General features: G+C 61.1%; 1 protein-coding gene across 1 annotated transcript in view; it reads right to left on the bottom strand.

The window, feature by feature from the left end:
- Nucleotides 1-14,792, bottom strand: part of LOC122546823 (ankyrin repeat and fibronectin type-III domain-containing protein 1-like) — a 513,035-nt gene that overhangs the window by 487,992 nt on the left and 10,251 nt on the right. The window contains exon 3 of the mRNA XM_088000787.1: nucleotides 11,117-11,254. Within this exon, the coding sequence (XP_087856913.1) occupies nucleotides 11,117-11,254 (138 nt within the window). The remainder of the gene's footprint in view (nucleotides 1-11,116; nucleotides 11,255-14,792) is intronic.

Genomic DNA, 14,792 nt, shown 5'->3' with positions numbered 1-14,792 from the left:
AGTGGGCACTGTCGGAGGGTCAGTGCTGAGGGAGTGGGCACTGTCAGAGGGTCAGTGCTGAGGGAGTGTGCACTGTCGGAGGGTCAGTGCTGAGGGAGTGTGCACTGTCGGAGGGTCAGTGCTGAGGGAGTGTGCACTGTCGGAGGGTCAGTGCTGAGGGAAAGCCGCACTGTCGGAGGCTCGGTGCTGAGGGAGTGCCGCACTGTCGGAGGATCGGTGCTGAGGGAGTGCCGCACTGTCGGAGGGTCGGTGCTGAGGGAGTGCCGCACTGTCGGAGGGTCGGTGCTGAGGGAGTGCCGCACTGTCGGAGGCTCGGTGCTGAGGGAGTGCTGCACTGTTGGAGGGTCAGTGCTGAGGGAGTGCCGCACTGTCGGAGGGTCGGTGCTGAGGGAGTGCCGCAATGTCGGAGGGTCGGTGCTGAGGGAGTGCCGCACTGTCGGAGGGTCGGTGCTGAGGGAGTGGGCACTGTCGGAGGGTCAGTGCTGAGGGAGTGCTGCACTGTCATAGGGTCAGTGCTGAGGGAGTGCCGCACTGTCGGAGGGTCGGTGCTGAGGGTGTGCCGCACTGTCAGAGGGTCAGTGCTGAGGGAGTGTGCACTGTCGGAGGGTCAGTGCTGAGGGAGTACTGCACTGTCGGAGGGTCGGTGTTGAGGGAGTGGACCACTGTCGGAGGGTCAGTGCCGAGGGAGTGCTGCACTGTCGGAGGGTCGGTGCTGAGGGAGTGCCGCACTGTCGGAGGCTCGGTGCTGAGGGAGTGCCGCACTGTCGGAGGGTCAGTGCTGAGGGAGTGCCGCACTGTCGGAGGGTCAGTGCTGAGGGAGTGCCGCACTGTCGGAGGCTCGGTGCTGAGGGAGTGCTGCACTGTCGGAGGGTCGGTGCTGAGGGAGTGCCGCACTGTCGGAGGGTCGGTGCTGAGGGAATGCCGCACTATCGGAGGGTCGGTGCTGAGGGAGTGCCGCACTGTCAGAGGGTCGGTGCTGAGGGAGTGCCGCACTGTCGGAGGGTCGGTGCTGAGGGAGTGCCGCACTGTCGGAGGGTCGGTGCTGAGGGAGTGCCGCACTGTCGGAGGGTCGGTGCTGAGGGAGTGCCGCACTGTCGGAGGGTCAGTGCTGAGGGAGTGCCGCACTGTCGGAAGGTCAGTACTGAGGGAGTGCCGCACTGTCGGAGGGTCAGTGCTGAGGGAGTGCCGCACTGTCGGAGGGTCAGTGCTGAGGGAGTGCCGCACTGTCAGTGGGTCATTGCTGAGGGAGTGGGCACTGTCGGAGGGCAGGTGCTGAGGGAGTTGGCACTGTCAGTGGGTCAGTGCTGAGGGAGCGCTACACTGTCAGTGGGTCAGTGCTGAGGGAGTGGGCACTGTCGGAGGGGAGGTGCTGAGGGAGTGCCGCACTGTCAGTGGGTCAGTGCTGAGGGAGTGCCACACTGTCAGTGGGTCAGTGCTGAGGGAGTGGGCACTGTCCGAGGGTAGGTGCTGAGGGAGTGCCGCACTTTCGGAGGGTCAGTGCTGAGGGATTGGGCACTGTCGGAGGAGAGGTGCTGAGGGAGTGGGCACTGTCAGAGGGTAGGTGCTGAGGGAGTGCTGCACTGTCAGAGGGTCGGTGCTGAGGGAGTGCCGCACTGTCGGAGGGTCGGTGCTGAGGAAGTGCCGCACCCTCGGAGGGTCAGTGCTGAGGGAGTGCCGCACCCTCGGAGCGTCGGTGCTGAGGGAGTGCCACACTGTCGGAGGGTAGGTGCTGAGGGAGTGCCGCACTGTCGGAGGCTCGGTGCTGAGGGAGTGCTGCACTGTTGGAGGGTCGGTGCTGAGGGATTGCCGCACTGTCGGAGGGTCAGTGCTGAGGGAGTGCCGCACTGTCAGAGGGTCAGTGCTGAGGGAGCGCCGCACTGTCGGACGGTCAGCGCTGAGGGAGTGGGCACTGTCGGAGGGTCAGTGCTGAGGGAGTGCCGCACTGTCGGAGGGTCGGTGCTGAGGGAGTGCCGCACTGTCGGAGGCTCGGTGCTGAGGGCGTGCCGCACTGTCGGAGGGTCGGTGCTGAGGGAGCGCCGCACTGTCAGAGGGTCTCGGTGCTGAGGGAGTGCCGCACTGTCGGAGGGTCAGTGCTGAGGGAGTGCCGCACTGTCGGAGGCTCGGTGCTGAGGGAGTGCCGCACTGTCGGAGGGTAGGTGCTGAGGGTGTGCTGCACTCTCGGAGGGTCGGTGCTGAGGGACAGCTGCACTGTCGGAGGGTCAGTGCTGAGGGAGTGCCGCACCCTCGGAGGGTCGGTGCTGAGGGAGTGCCGCACTGTCGGAGGGTCGGTGCTGAGGGAGTGCCGCACTGTCGGAGGGTCAGTGCCGAGGGAGTGCTGCACTGTCGGAGGGTCGGTGCTGAGGGAGTGCTACACTGTCGGAGGGTCAGTGCTGAGGGAGTGCCGCACTGTCGGAGGCTCGGTGCTGAGGGAGTGCTGCACTGTCGGAGGGTAGGTGCTGAGGGTGTGCTGCACTGTCGGAGGGTCGGTGCTGAGGGAGAGCTGCACTGTCGGAGTGTCAGTGCTGAGGGAGTGCCGCACTGTCGGAGGGTCGGTGCTGAGGGAGTGCCGCATTGTCGGAGGGTCAGTGCTGAGGGAGTGCCGCACTGTCGGAGGGTCAGCGCTGAGGGAGTGTGCACTGTCGGAGGGTCAGTGCTGAGGGAGTGTGCACTGTCGGAGGGTCAGTGCTGAGGGAGTGCCGCACTGTCGGAGGGTCGGTGCTGAGGGAATGCCGCACTATCGGAGGGTCGGTGCTGAGGGAGTGCCGCACTGTCAGAGGGTCGGTGCTGAGGGAGTGCCGCACTGTCGGAGGGTCGGTGCTGAGGGAGTGCCGCACTGTCGGAGGGTCGGTGCTGAGGGAGTGCCGCACTGTCGGAGGGTCGGTGCTGAGGGAGTGCCGCACTGTCGGAGGGTCAGTGCTGAGGGAGTGCCGCAATATCGGAGGGTCAGTGCTGAGGGAGTGGGCACTGTCGGAGGGTCAGTGCTGAGGGAGTGGGCACTGTCGGAGGGTCAGGGCTGAGGGAGTGGGCACTGTCGGAGGGTCAGTGCTGAGGGAGTGGGCACTGTCGGAGGGTCAGCGCTGAGGGAGTGTGCACTGTCGGAGGGTCAGTGCTGAGGGAGAGCCGCACTGTCGGAGGCTCGGTGCTGAGGGAGTGCCGCACTGTCGGAGGGTCGGTGCTGAGGGAGTGCCGCACTGTCGGAGGGTCGGTGCTGAGGGAGTGCCGCACTGTCGGAGGGTCGGTGCTGAGGGAGTGCCGCACTGTCGGAGGCTCGGTGCTGAGGGAGTGCTGCACTGTTGGAGGGTCGGTGCTGAGGGATTGCCGCACTGTCGGAGGGTCAGTGCTGAGGGAGTGCCGCACTGTCAGAGGGTCAGTGCTGAGGGAGCGCCGCACTGTCGGACGGTCAGCGCTGAGGGAGTGGGCACTGTCGGAGGGTCAGTGCTGAGGGAGTGCCGCACTGTCGGAGGGTCGGTGCTGAGGGAGTGCCGCAATGTCGGAGGGTCGGTGCTGAGGGAGTGCCGCACTGTCGGAGGGTCGGTGCTGAGGGAGTGCCGCACTGTCGGAGGCTCGGTGCTGAGGGAGTGCCGCACTGTCGGACGGTCGGTGCTGAGGGAGTGGGCACTGTCGGAGGGTCAGTGCTGAGGGAGTGCTGCACTGTCATAGGGTCAGTGCTGAGGGAGTGCCGCACTGTCGGAGGGTCGGTGCTGAGGGTGTGCCGCACTGTCAGAGGGTCAGTGCTGAGGGAGTGTGCACTGTCGGAGGGTCAGTGCTGAGGGAGTGCTGCACTGTCGGAGGGTCGGTGTTGAGGGAGTGGACCACTGTCGGAGGGTCAGTGCCGAGGGAGTGCTGCACTGTCGGAGGGTCGGTGCTGAGGGAGTGCCGCACTGTCGGAGGCTCGGTGCTGAGGGAGTGCCGCACTGTCGGAGGGTCAGTGCTGAGGGAGTGCCGCACTGTCGGAGGGTCAGTGCTGAGGGAGTGCCGCACTGTCGGAGGCTCGGTGCTGAGGGAGTGCTGCACTGTCGGAGGGTCGGTGCTGAGGGAGTGCCGCACTGTCGGAGGGTCGGTGCTGAGGGAATGCCGCACTATCGGAGGGTCGGTGCTGAGGGAGTGCCGCACTGTCAGAGCGTCGGTGCTGAGGGAGTGCCGCACTGTCGGAGGGTCGGTGCTGAGGGAGTGCCGCACTGTCGGAGGGTCGGTGCTGAGGGAGTGCCGCACTGTCGGAGGGTCGGTGCTGAGGGAGTGCCGCACTGTCGGAGGGTCAGTGCTGAGGGAGTGCCGCACTGTCGGAGGGTCAGTACTGAGGGAGTGCCGCACTGTCGGAGGGTCAGTGCTGAGGGAGTGCCGCACTGTCGGAGGGTCAGTGCTGAGGGAGTGCCGCACTGTCAGTGGGTCATTGCTGAGTGAGTGGGCACTGTCGGAGGGCAGGTGCTGAGGGAGTTGGCACTGTCAGTGGGTCAGTGCTGAGGGAGCGCTACACTGTCAGTGGGTCAGTGCTGAGGGAGTGGGCACTGTCGGAGGGGAGGTGCTGAGGGAGTGCCGCACTGTCAGTGGGTCAGTGCTGAGGGAGTGCCACACTGTCAGTGGGTCAGTGCTGAGGGAGTGGGCACTGTCCGAGGGTAGGTGCTGAGGGAGTGCCGCACTTTCGGAGGGTCAGTGCTGAGGGATTGGGCACTGTCGGAGGAGAGGTGCTGAGGGAGTGGGCACTGTCAGAGGGTAGGTGCTGAGGGAGTGCTGCACTGTCAGAGGGTCGGTGCTGAGGGAGTGCCGCACTGTCGGAGGGTCGGTGCTGAGGAAGTGCCGCACCCTCGGAGGGTCAGTGCTGAGGGAGTGCCGCACCCTCGGAGCGTCGGTGCTGAGGGAGTGCCACACTGTCGGAGGGTAGGTGCTGAGGGAGTGCCGCACTGTCGGAGGCTCGGTGCTGAGGGAGTGCTGCACTGTTGGAGGGTCGGTGCTGAGGGATTGCCGCACTGTCGGAGGGTCAGTGCTGAGGGAGTGCCGCACTGTCAGAGGGTCAGTGCTGAGGGAGCGCCGCACTGTCGGACGGTCAGCGCTGAGGGAGTGGGCACTGTCGGAGGGTCAGTGCTGAGGGAGTGCCGCACTGTCGGAGGGTCGGTGCTGAGGGAGTGCCGCACTGTCGGAGGCTCGGTGCTGAGGGCGTGCCGCACTGTCGGAGGGTCGGTGCTGAGGGAGCGCCGCACTGTCAGAGGGTCTCGGTGCTGAGGGAGTGCCGCACTGTCGGAGGGTCAGTGCTGAGGGAGTGCCGCACTGTCGGAGGCTCGGTGCTGAGGGAGTGCCGCACTGTCGGAGGGTAGGTGCTGAGGGTGTGCTGCACTCTCGGAGGGTCGGTGCTGAGGGACAGCTGCACTGTCGGAGGGTCAGTGCTGAGGGAGTGCCGCACCCTCGGAGGGTCGGTGCTGAGGGAGTGCCGCACTGTCGGAGGGTCGGTGCTGAGGGAGTGCCGCACTGTCGGAGGGTCAGTGCCGAGGGAGTGCTGCACTGTCGGAGGGTCGGTGCTGAGGGAGTGCTACACTGTCGGAGGGTCAGTGCTGAGGGAGTGCCGCACTGTCGGAGGCTCGGTGCTGAGGGAGTGCTGCACTGTCGGAGGGTAGGTGCTGAGGGTGTGCTGCACTGTCGGAGGGTCGGTGCTGAGGGAGAGCTGCACTGTCGGAGTGTCAGTGCTGAGGGAGTGCCGCACTGTCGGAGGGTCGGTGCTGAGGGAGTGCCGCATTGTCGGAGGGTCAGTGCTGAGGGAGTGCCGCACTGTCGGAGGGTCAGCGCTGAGGGAGTGTGCACTGTCGGAGGGTCAGTGCTGAGGGAGTGTGCACTGTCGGAGGGTCAGTGCTGAGGGAGTGTGCACTGTCGGAGGGTCAGTGCTGAGGGAGTGCCGCACTGTCGGAGGGTCAGTGCTGAGGGAGTGCCGCAATATCGGAGGGTCAGTGCTGAGGGAGTGGGCACTGTCGGAGGGTCAGTGCTGAGGGAGTGGGCACTGTCGGAGGGTCAGCGCTGAGCGAGTGTGCACTGTCAGAGGGTCAGTGCTGAGGGAGTGTGTACTGTCGGAGGGTCAGTGCTGAGGGAGTGTGCACTGTCGGAGGGTCAGTGCTGAGGGAGAGCCGCACTGTCGGAGGCTCGGTGCTGAGGGAGTGCCGCACTGTCGGAGGGTCGGTGCTGAGGGAGTGCCGCACTGTCGGAGGGTCGGTGCTGAGGGAGTGCCGCACTGTCGGAGGGTCGGTGCTGAGGGAGTGCCGCACTGTCAGAGGCTCGGTGCTGAGGGAGTGCTGCACTGTTGGAGGGTCGGTGCTGAGGGATTGCCGCACTGTCGGAGGGTCAGTGCTGAGGGAGTGCCGCACTGTCAGAGGGTCAGTGCTGAGGGAGCGCCGCACTGTCGGACGGTCAGCGCTGAGGGAGTGGGCACTGTCGGAGGGTCAGTGCTGAGGGAGTGCCGCACTGTCGGAGGGTCGGTGCTGAGGGAGTGCCGCAATGTCGGAGGGTCGGTGCTGAGGGAGTGCCGCACTGTCGGAGGGTCGGTGCTGAGGGAGTGCCGCACTGTCGGAGGCTCGGTGCTGAGGGAGTGCCGCACTGTCGGACGGTCGGTGCTGAGGGAGTGGGCACTGTCGGAGGGTCAGTGCTGAGGGAGTGCTGCACTGTCATAGGGTCAGTGCTGAAAGAGTGCCGCACTGTCGGAGGGTCGGTGCTGAGGGTGTGCCGCACTGTCAGAGGGTCAGTGCTGAGGGAGTGTGCACTGTCGGAGGGTCAGTGCTGAGGGAGTGCTGCACTGTCGGAGGGTCGGTGCTGAGGGAGTGCCGCACTGTCGGAGGGTCAGTGCCGAGGGAGTGCTGCACTGTCGGAGGGTCGGTGCTGAGGGTGTGCCGCACTGTCGGAGGCTCGGTGCTGAGGGAGTGCCGCACTGTCGGAGGGTCGGTGCTGAGGGAATGCCGCACTATCGGAGGGTCGGTGCTGAGGGAGTGCCGCACTGTCGGAGGGTCGGTGCTGAGGGAGTGCCGCACTGTCGGAGGGTCAGTGCTGAGGGAGTGCCGCACTGTCGGTGGGTCAGTGATGAGGGAGTGCCGCACTGTCGGAGGGTCAGTGCTGAGGGAGTGCCGCACTGTCGGAGGGTCAGTGCCGAGGGAGTGCTGCACTGTCGGAGGGTCGGTGCTGAGGGAGTGCTACACTGTCGGAGGGTCAGTGCTGAGGGAGTGCCGCACTGTCGGAGGCTCGTTGCTGAGGGAGTGCCGCACTGTCGGAGGGTAGGTGCTGAGGGTGTGCTGCACTGTCGGAGGGTCGGTGCTGAGGGAGAGCTGCGCTGTCGGAGGGTCAGTGCTGAGGGAGTGCCGCACTGTCGGAGGGTCGGTGCTGAGGGAGTGCCGCACTGTCGGAGGGTCAGTGCTGAGGGAGTGCTGCACTGTCAGAGGGTCAGTGCTGAGGGAGTGCCGCACTGTCGGAGGGTCGGTGCCGAGGGAGTGCCGCACTGTCAGAGGGTCAGTGCCGAGGGAGTGCTGCACTGTCAGAGGCTCGGTGCTGAGGGAGTGCCGCACTGTCGGAGGGTCAGTGCCGAGGGAGTGCTGCACTGTCGGAGGTAGGTGCTGAGGGTGTGCCGCACTGTCGGAGGGTCGGTGCTGAGGGAGAGCTGCACTGTCGGAGGGTCAGTGCTGAGGGAGTGCCGCACTGTCAGAGGCTCGGTGCTGAGGGAGTGCCGCACTGTCGGAGGGTAGGTGCTGAGGGTGTGCTGCACTGTCGGAGGGTCAGTGCTGAGGGAGTGCCGCACTGTCGGAGGGTCGGTGCTGAGGGAGTGCCGCACTGTCGGAGGGTCAGTGCTGAGGGAGTGCCGCACTGTCGGAGGGTCAGTGCTGAGGGAGTGGGCACTGTCGGAGGGTCAGTGCTGAGGGTGTGCTGCACTGTCAGAGGGTCAGTGCTGAGGGAGTGCTGCACTGTCGGAGGGTCGGTGCTGAGGGAGTGTGCACTGTCGGAGGGTCAGCGCTGAGGGAGTGTGCACTGTCGGAGGGTCAGTGCTGAGGGAGTGTGCACTGTCGGAGGGTCAGTTCTGATGGAGTGTGCACTGTCGGAGGGTCAGTGCTGAGGGAGTGCCGCACTGTCGGAGGGTCGGTGCTGAGGGAGTGCCGCACTGTCGCAGGGTTGGTGCTGAGGGAGTGCCGCACTGTCGGAGGGTCAGTGCCGAGAGAGTGCTGCACTGTCGGAGGGTCGGTGCCGAGGGACTGCCGCACTGTCGTAGGGTCAGTGCCGAGAGAGTGTGCACTGTCGGAGGGTCAGTGCTGAGGGAGTGCCGCACTGTCGGAGGGTCAGTGCTGAGGGAGTGCTGCACTGTCGGAGGCTCGGTGCTGAGGGAGTGCCGCACTGTCGGAGGGCCGGTGCTGAGGGAGTGCCGCATTGTCGGAGGGTCGGTGCTGAGGGAGTGCCGCACTGTCGGAGGGTCGGTGCTGAGGGAGTGCCGCACTGTCGGAGGCTCGGTGCTGAGGGAGTGCTGCACTGTTGGAGGGTCGGTGCTGAGGGAGTGCCGCACTGTCGGAGGGTCAGTGCTGAGGGAGTGCCGCACTGTCAGAGGGTCAGTGCTGAGGGAGCGCCGCACTGTCGGACGGTCAGCGCTGAGGGAGTGGGCACTGTCGGAGGGTCAGTGCTGAGGGAGTGCCGCACTGTCGGAGGGTCGGTGCTGAGGAAGTGCCGCAATGTCGGAGGGTCGGTGCTGAGGGAGTGCCGCACTGTCGGAGGGTCGGTGCTGAGGGAGTGCCGCACTGTCGGAGGCTCGGTGCTGAGGGAGTGCCGCACTGTCGGAGGGTCGGTGCTGAGGGAGTGGGCACTGTCGGAGGGTCAGTGCTGAGGGAGTGCTGCACTGTCAGAGGGTCAGTGCTGAGGGAGTGCCGCACTGTCGGAGGGTCGGTGCTGAGGGAGTGCCGCACTGTCAGAGGGTCAGTGCTGAGGGAGTGTGCACTGTCGGAGGGTCGGTGCTGAGGGAGTGCCGCACTGTCGGAGGGTCAGTGCCGAGGGAGTGCTGCACTGTCGGAGGGTCGGTGCTGAGGGAGTGCCGCACTGTCGGAGGCTCAGTGCTGAGGGAGTGCCGCACTGTCGGAGGGTCAGTGCTGAGGGAGTGCCGCACTGTCGGAGGGTCAGTGCTGAGGGAGTGCCGCACTGTCAGAGGGTCAGTGCTGAGGGAGCGCCGCACTGTCGGACGGTCAGCGCTGAGGGAGTGGGCACTGTCGGAGGGTCAGTGCTGAGGGAGTGCCGCACTGTCGGAGGGTCGGTGCTGAGGGAGTGCCGCACTGTCGGAGGGTCGGTGCTGAGGGAGTGCTGCACTGTCGGAGGGTCGGTGCTGAGGGAGTGCCGCACTGTCGGAGGCTCGGTGCTGAGGGAGTGCCGCACTGTCGGAGGGTCGGTGCTGAGGGAGTGCCGCACTGTCGGAGGGTCGGTGCTGAGGGAGTGCCGCACTGTCGGAGGGTCAGTGCTGAGGGAGTGCCGCACTGTCGGAGGCTCGGTGCTGAGGGAGTGCCGCACTGTCGGAGGGTCGGTGCTGAGGGAGTGCCGCACTGTCGGAGGGTCGGTGCTGAGGGAGTGCCGCACTGTCGGAGGGTCGGTGCTGAGGGAGTGCCGCACTGTCGGAGGGTCGGTGCTGAGGGAGTGCCGCACTGTCGGAGGGTCGGTGCTGAGGGAGTGCCGCACTGTCGGAGGGTCGGTGCTGAGGGAGTGCCGCACTGTCGGAGGGTCAGTGCTGAGGGAGTGCCGCACTGTCAGAGGGTCAGTGCTGAGGGAGCGCCGCACTGTCGGACGGTCAGCGCTGAGGGAGTGGGCACTGTCGGAGGGTCAGTGCTGAGGGAGTGCCGCACTGTCGGAGGGTCGGTGCTGAGGGAGTGCCGCACTGTCGGAGGGTCGGTGCTGAGGGAGTGCTGCACTGTCGGAGGGTCGGTGCTGAGGGAGTGCCGCACTGTCGGAGGCTCGGTGCTGAGGGAGTGCCGCACTGTCGGAGGGTCGGTGCTGAGGGAGTGCCGCACTGTCGGAGGGTCGGTGCTGAGGGAGTGCCGCACTGTCGGAGGGTCAGTGCTGAGGGAGTGCCGCACTGTCGGAGGCTCGGTGCTGAGGGAGTGCCGCACTGTCGGAGGGTCGGTGCTGAGGGAGTGCCGCACTGTCGGAGGGTCGGTGCTGAGGGAGTGCCGCACTGTCGGAGGGTCGGTGCTGAGGGAGTGCCGCACTGTCGGAGGGTCGGTTCTGAGGGAGTGCCGCACTGTCGGAGGGTCGGTGCTGAGGGAGTGCCGCACTGTCGGAGGGTCGGTGCTGAGGAAGTGCCGCACTGTCGGAGGGTCAGTGCTGAGGGAGTGCCGCACTGTCGGAGGGTCAGTGCTGAGGGAGTGCCGCATTGTCGGAGGGTCAGTGCTGAGTGAGTGCCGCACTGTCGGAGGGTCAGTGCTGAGTGAGTGCCGCACTGTCGGAGGGTCAGTGCTGAGGGAGTGCCGCACTGTCGGAGGGTCAGCGCTGAGGGAGTGCCGCACTGTCGGAGGGTCAGTGCTGAGTGAGTGCCGCACTGTCGGAGGGTCAGTGCTGAGGGAGTGCCGCACTGTCGGAGGGTCGGTGCTGAGGGAGTGCCGCACTGTCGGAGGGTCGGTGCTGAGGGAGTGCCGCACTGTCGGAGGGTCGGTGCTGAGGAAGTGCCGCACTGTCGGAGGGTCAGTGCTGAGGGAGTGCCGCACTGTCGGAGGTTCAGTGCTGAGGGAGTGCCGCATTGTCGGAGGGTCAGTGCTGAGGGAGTGCCGCACTGTCGGAGGGTCAGTGCTGAGTGAGTGCCGCACTGTCGGAGGGTCAGTGCTGAGTGAGTGCCGCACTGTCGGAGGGTCAGTGCTGAGGTAGTGTCGCACTGTCGGAGGGTCAGTGCTGAGGGAGTGCCGCACTGTCGGAGGGTCAGTGCTGAGGGAGTGCCGCACTGTCGGAGGGTCAGTGCTGAGGGAGTGCCGCACTGTCGGAGGGTCAGTGCTGAGGGAGTGCCGCACTGTCGGAGGGTCAGTGCTGAGGGAGTGCCGCACTGTCGGAGGGTCAGTGCTGAGGGAGTGCCGCACGGCTATTGTATGTAATGGGGTAATGTGGAGCTGCTGTTTGGGACCAGGTGTTTGGTGTTGACCATTACCTCTCCGTTGGATCCATGCTGACTTTTGGCCGTGTAAGATGTCGAGGGGTGCGCTGCTGCCGTGGTAACACTGGGGATGGGGTGCACAGCCAGGTCTCCAGGTCGACCAGCCTCACCTGGTTCAGCATCTCCAGCAACCTGGGAAAATAAGGGAAGAAGTCTCAGTCACCACACGACAAATGAGACTAAATTCCAATATTACATGAGACCAGGATCGAGCTATCTGGTACTGATCTAGATGGGATTGATCTCTGCAGTGTCTGTCAGTGTGGGATCTGTCTGTATAGATCTCTCTCGCTCTGGATATTGTATGTTTGAGGATGTGTGTGTGTGTTTTTGTCCGGTGCGGTAGCTGTCTGCCTGGGACTGTTGTTGTTGGGATCTTCCTGTGCACCAGCTCTGAAGAAGGTACCTGAAAGACCAAAGGCAGAATGAGAATAGGCACCAGCCACTGGCCTCATCTCAGGGAGCATCCATAGGACAGGCTCCTCAAACCATCAAAGTGATTGTCATACCAAATGCAGTATGTTCACTGGCCCATATGTGCAACAAGTTAAACAGATTCCAACAAAGATTTCAGAGCAGCAGCTATTTGGTGGAGTCACTCCTGAAAAACTGTCTTCTTCAGAGAACCAAGGACCTCAAGGGCTACCGAAGATCCTGATGCCAAAATGGCCAGTCATAGAGTCATAGAGATGTACAACATGGAAACAGACCCTTCAGTCCAACCCATCCATGTCGACCAGATATCCCAACCCAATCTAGTCTCACCTTCCAATACCCGGCCCATAACCCTCCAAACCTTCCTATTCATATACCCATCCAAATGCCTCTTAAATGTTGCAATTGTACCAGCCTCCTCCACTTCCTCTGGCAGCTCATTTCATACCCATACCACCCTCTGTGTGAAAACCTTGCCCCTTAGGTCCCTTTTATATATTTCCCCTCTCACCCTAAACCTATGCCCTCTAGTTCTGGACTCCCTGACCCCTTGTCTATTTACCCTATTCATGTCCCTCATAATTTTGTAAACCTCTATAACGTCACCCCTCAGCCTCCGACGCTCCAGGGAAAACAGCCCCATCCTGTTCAGCCTCTCCCTGTAGCTCAAATCCCTGGCAACATCCTTGTAAATCTTTTCTGAACCCTTTCAAGTTTCACAAATTCTTTCCGATAGGAAGGAGACCAGAATTGCAATATTCCAACAGTGGCCTAACCAATGTCCTGTACAGCCGCAACATGACCTCCCAACTCCTTTACTCAATACTCTTGACCAATAAAGGAAAGCATACCAAACGCCTTCTTCACTATCCTATCTACCTGCGACTCCACTTTCAAGGAGCTTTGAACCTGCACTCCAAGGTCTCTTTGTTTGTTACCAGCAACTCACTATCACACAGCAACAAAAACTCCAGCACAGGTTTTACCCCATCATCAATGAGGAGAAGCCATCCATGAATTCTGATACGCCCAGTGCCTGGCTGGTGGAGTGAAAAGGTTCAAAAATAATCTCATGGAAACCACAGGATATCAGATTGTGATATTAGGCTGCACAGCAAAAGCAACAAAATTAAATCCCATGGCAATTCTCAAATATAAACCCAGGTGGAAAACCAAAGTCACTGTTGGATTCTTTTGGGCATGTCCATAGGTATGAATTAGGAATAAGAGGGGGGCATTGAGCCCCTGAAGCTTCTCTGCCAATCCATTAGATCGTGGCTGATGTTAGTGTTCCAAAATCCACTTTCCCATCTCTCGCTAACAACCTGGTTCCCCTACCTATCCACCTCTGTCTTCAGAATACCCAATGCACCCATCTCCAACAATTCTGAGACAGAATTACAGTCCTTCACTCTTTTACCTTCCAGTGAAAACAAGCCCAATTTGTTCAATCTTTGCTCATAAGACATTCTGGTTATTAATCTAGAAACTTCCTCTCAACAGCATCCAACACATTTATATTTTCCCTTCAGTAAGGAGATGAAAGCTGCACATCATACTGGAGATGTGGTCTCACCAAAGTCCTGTATAACTGAGTCAGAAGTCACATAACACCAGGCTATAGTCCAACAGGTTTATTTGACAATAAAGCTTTTGGAGCACTGCTCCTTCATCAGACAACTGTATTACTGAAGCATGGCATCACTTACTTTTTATGTTCAACTCTTGGATAATAAAGCATAGCTTTCCATTAACTTTCTTACTCAGTGTCTGTGCCTACATATTACCTTTCCGTGACTCGAGTACTGAACAACTAGATCCCTTTGTATTTCAGAATTTTGCAGTTATTTTCTGTTTAAGTCAAGAATATAAATAGTAAAAAGTTAAGGAATCAGTACAGAGCTCTGCAGAACCCTGCTTAGCACATCTTGTCAATCTAAAAAGACCCATTTATGTATACTCTGTTTTCTGCCAACCAGCCAATCTTCTATCCATGTCAATATTTAACTGCACCATGAGCTCAAAATTGATTGATTGATTAATTTATTGCTGTCACATGTACCGAGTAAAAAGTGTTGTTTTGTGCTCGTCAGGCAAATCATAACCTACAAAACGCATCAGGGTAGCAGAACAGAGTGCAGAATCCAGTGTTACAGCTTCAGAGGAAGTGCAAAGAGAGATATTAGATTAGATTCCCTACAGTATGGAAACAGACCCTTCAACCCAACAAGTCCACACTGACCTCTGAAGAATAACTCACCCAGATGTATTCCCCTACCCTATATTTATCCCTAACTAATGCACCTGACACTATGGGCAATTTAGCATGGCCTGCACATCTTTGGAATGTGGGAGGAAACCCACACAGACACAGGGAGAATATGCAAACTCCACACAGACAGTCATGCAAGACTGGAATTGAACCCGGGTCCCTGGCGCTGTGAGGCAGCAGTGCTAACCACTGAGCCACCATGCCACCTGTGCCAATCAGGACTAATATTTGAGAGGTCTGTTGAAATGTCTGATAACAGCAGGGAAGAAGCTGGTCTTGAACCTGTGTCTGCGTGTATTCAAACTTGGATATCTTCTGCTTGACAAAAGAGGGTGCAAGAGATTATAACAGGGGTGAGAGGGGTCTTTGATGATGTCGGTTGCTCTCCCGAGGCAGCGGGAAGTGTAGGTGGAGTCAATGGATAGGAGGCTGGATTGCGTGATGGACTGGGCTGTGTTCATGACTCTCTATAGATTCTTGCAATCTTGGGCAGACCAGTTCCTATACCACACTGTGATGCACCAAGAGAGGTTGCTTTCTATAGTGCATTTATACAAATTGTTAAGAGTCATTGTGGACATGCTGAATCATTGTGGAGATGCTGAATTTCTTTAGCTTCCTGAGGAAGTCGAGATGTTGCTGTGCTTTCTTGACCATGGTGTCAACGTGGGTGCACCAGGACAGACTGTTTCTGATCATCACTCCCAGCAACTTGACGCTCTCGTTCATCTCCACCTCAGCTGCATTGATGCAGACAGGACCGTGCCCTCCACTCCACTTCCTGAAGTCAATGACCAGCTCTTTCATTTTGTTGATGTTGATGGAGAGATTCTTATCTTTGCACCATGCAGCTAAGCACTCAATCTCCTTCCTGTACTCTGTCTCATCGTTGTTTGAGATCCATTCTACAATGTTAATAGGACACAGAACATAGAACAATACAGCGCAGAATAGGCCCTTCGG

Source organism: Chiloscyllium plagiosum, unplaced genomic scaffold (assembly GCF_037043375.1).
Source record: "Chiloscyllium plagiosum isolate Xiang-an unplaced genomic scaffold, Cpla_swu_hap1 HiC_scaffold_25, whole genome shotgun sequence".
Taxonomy (NCBI): domain Eukaryota; kingdom Metazoa; phylum Chordata; class Chondrichthyes; order Orectolobiformes; family Hemiscylliidae; genus Chiloscyllium; species Chiloscyllium plagiosum.
This window is presented reverse-complemented; position numbering and strand designations above follow the sequence as displayed.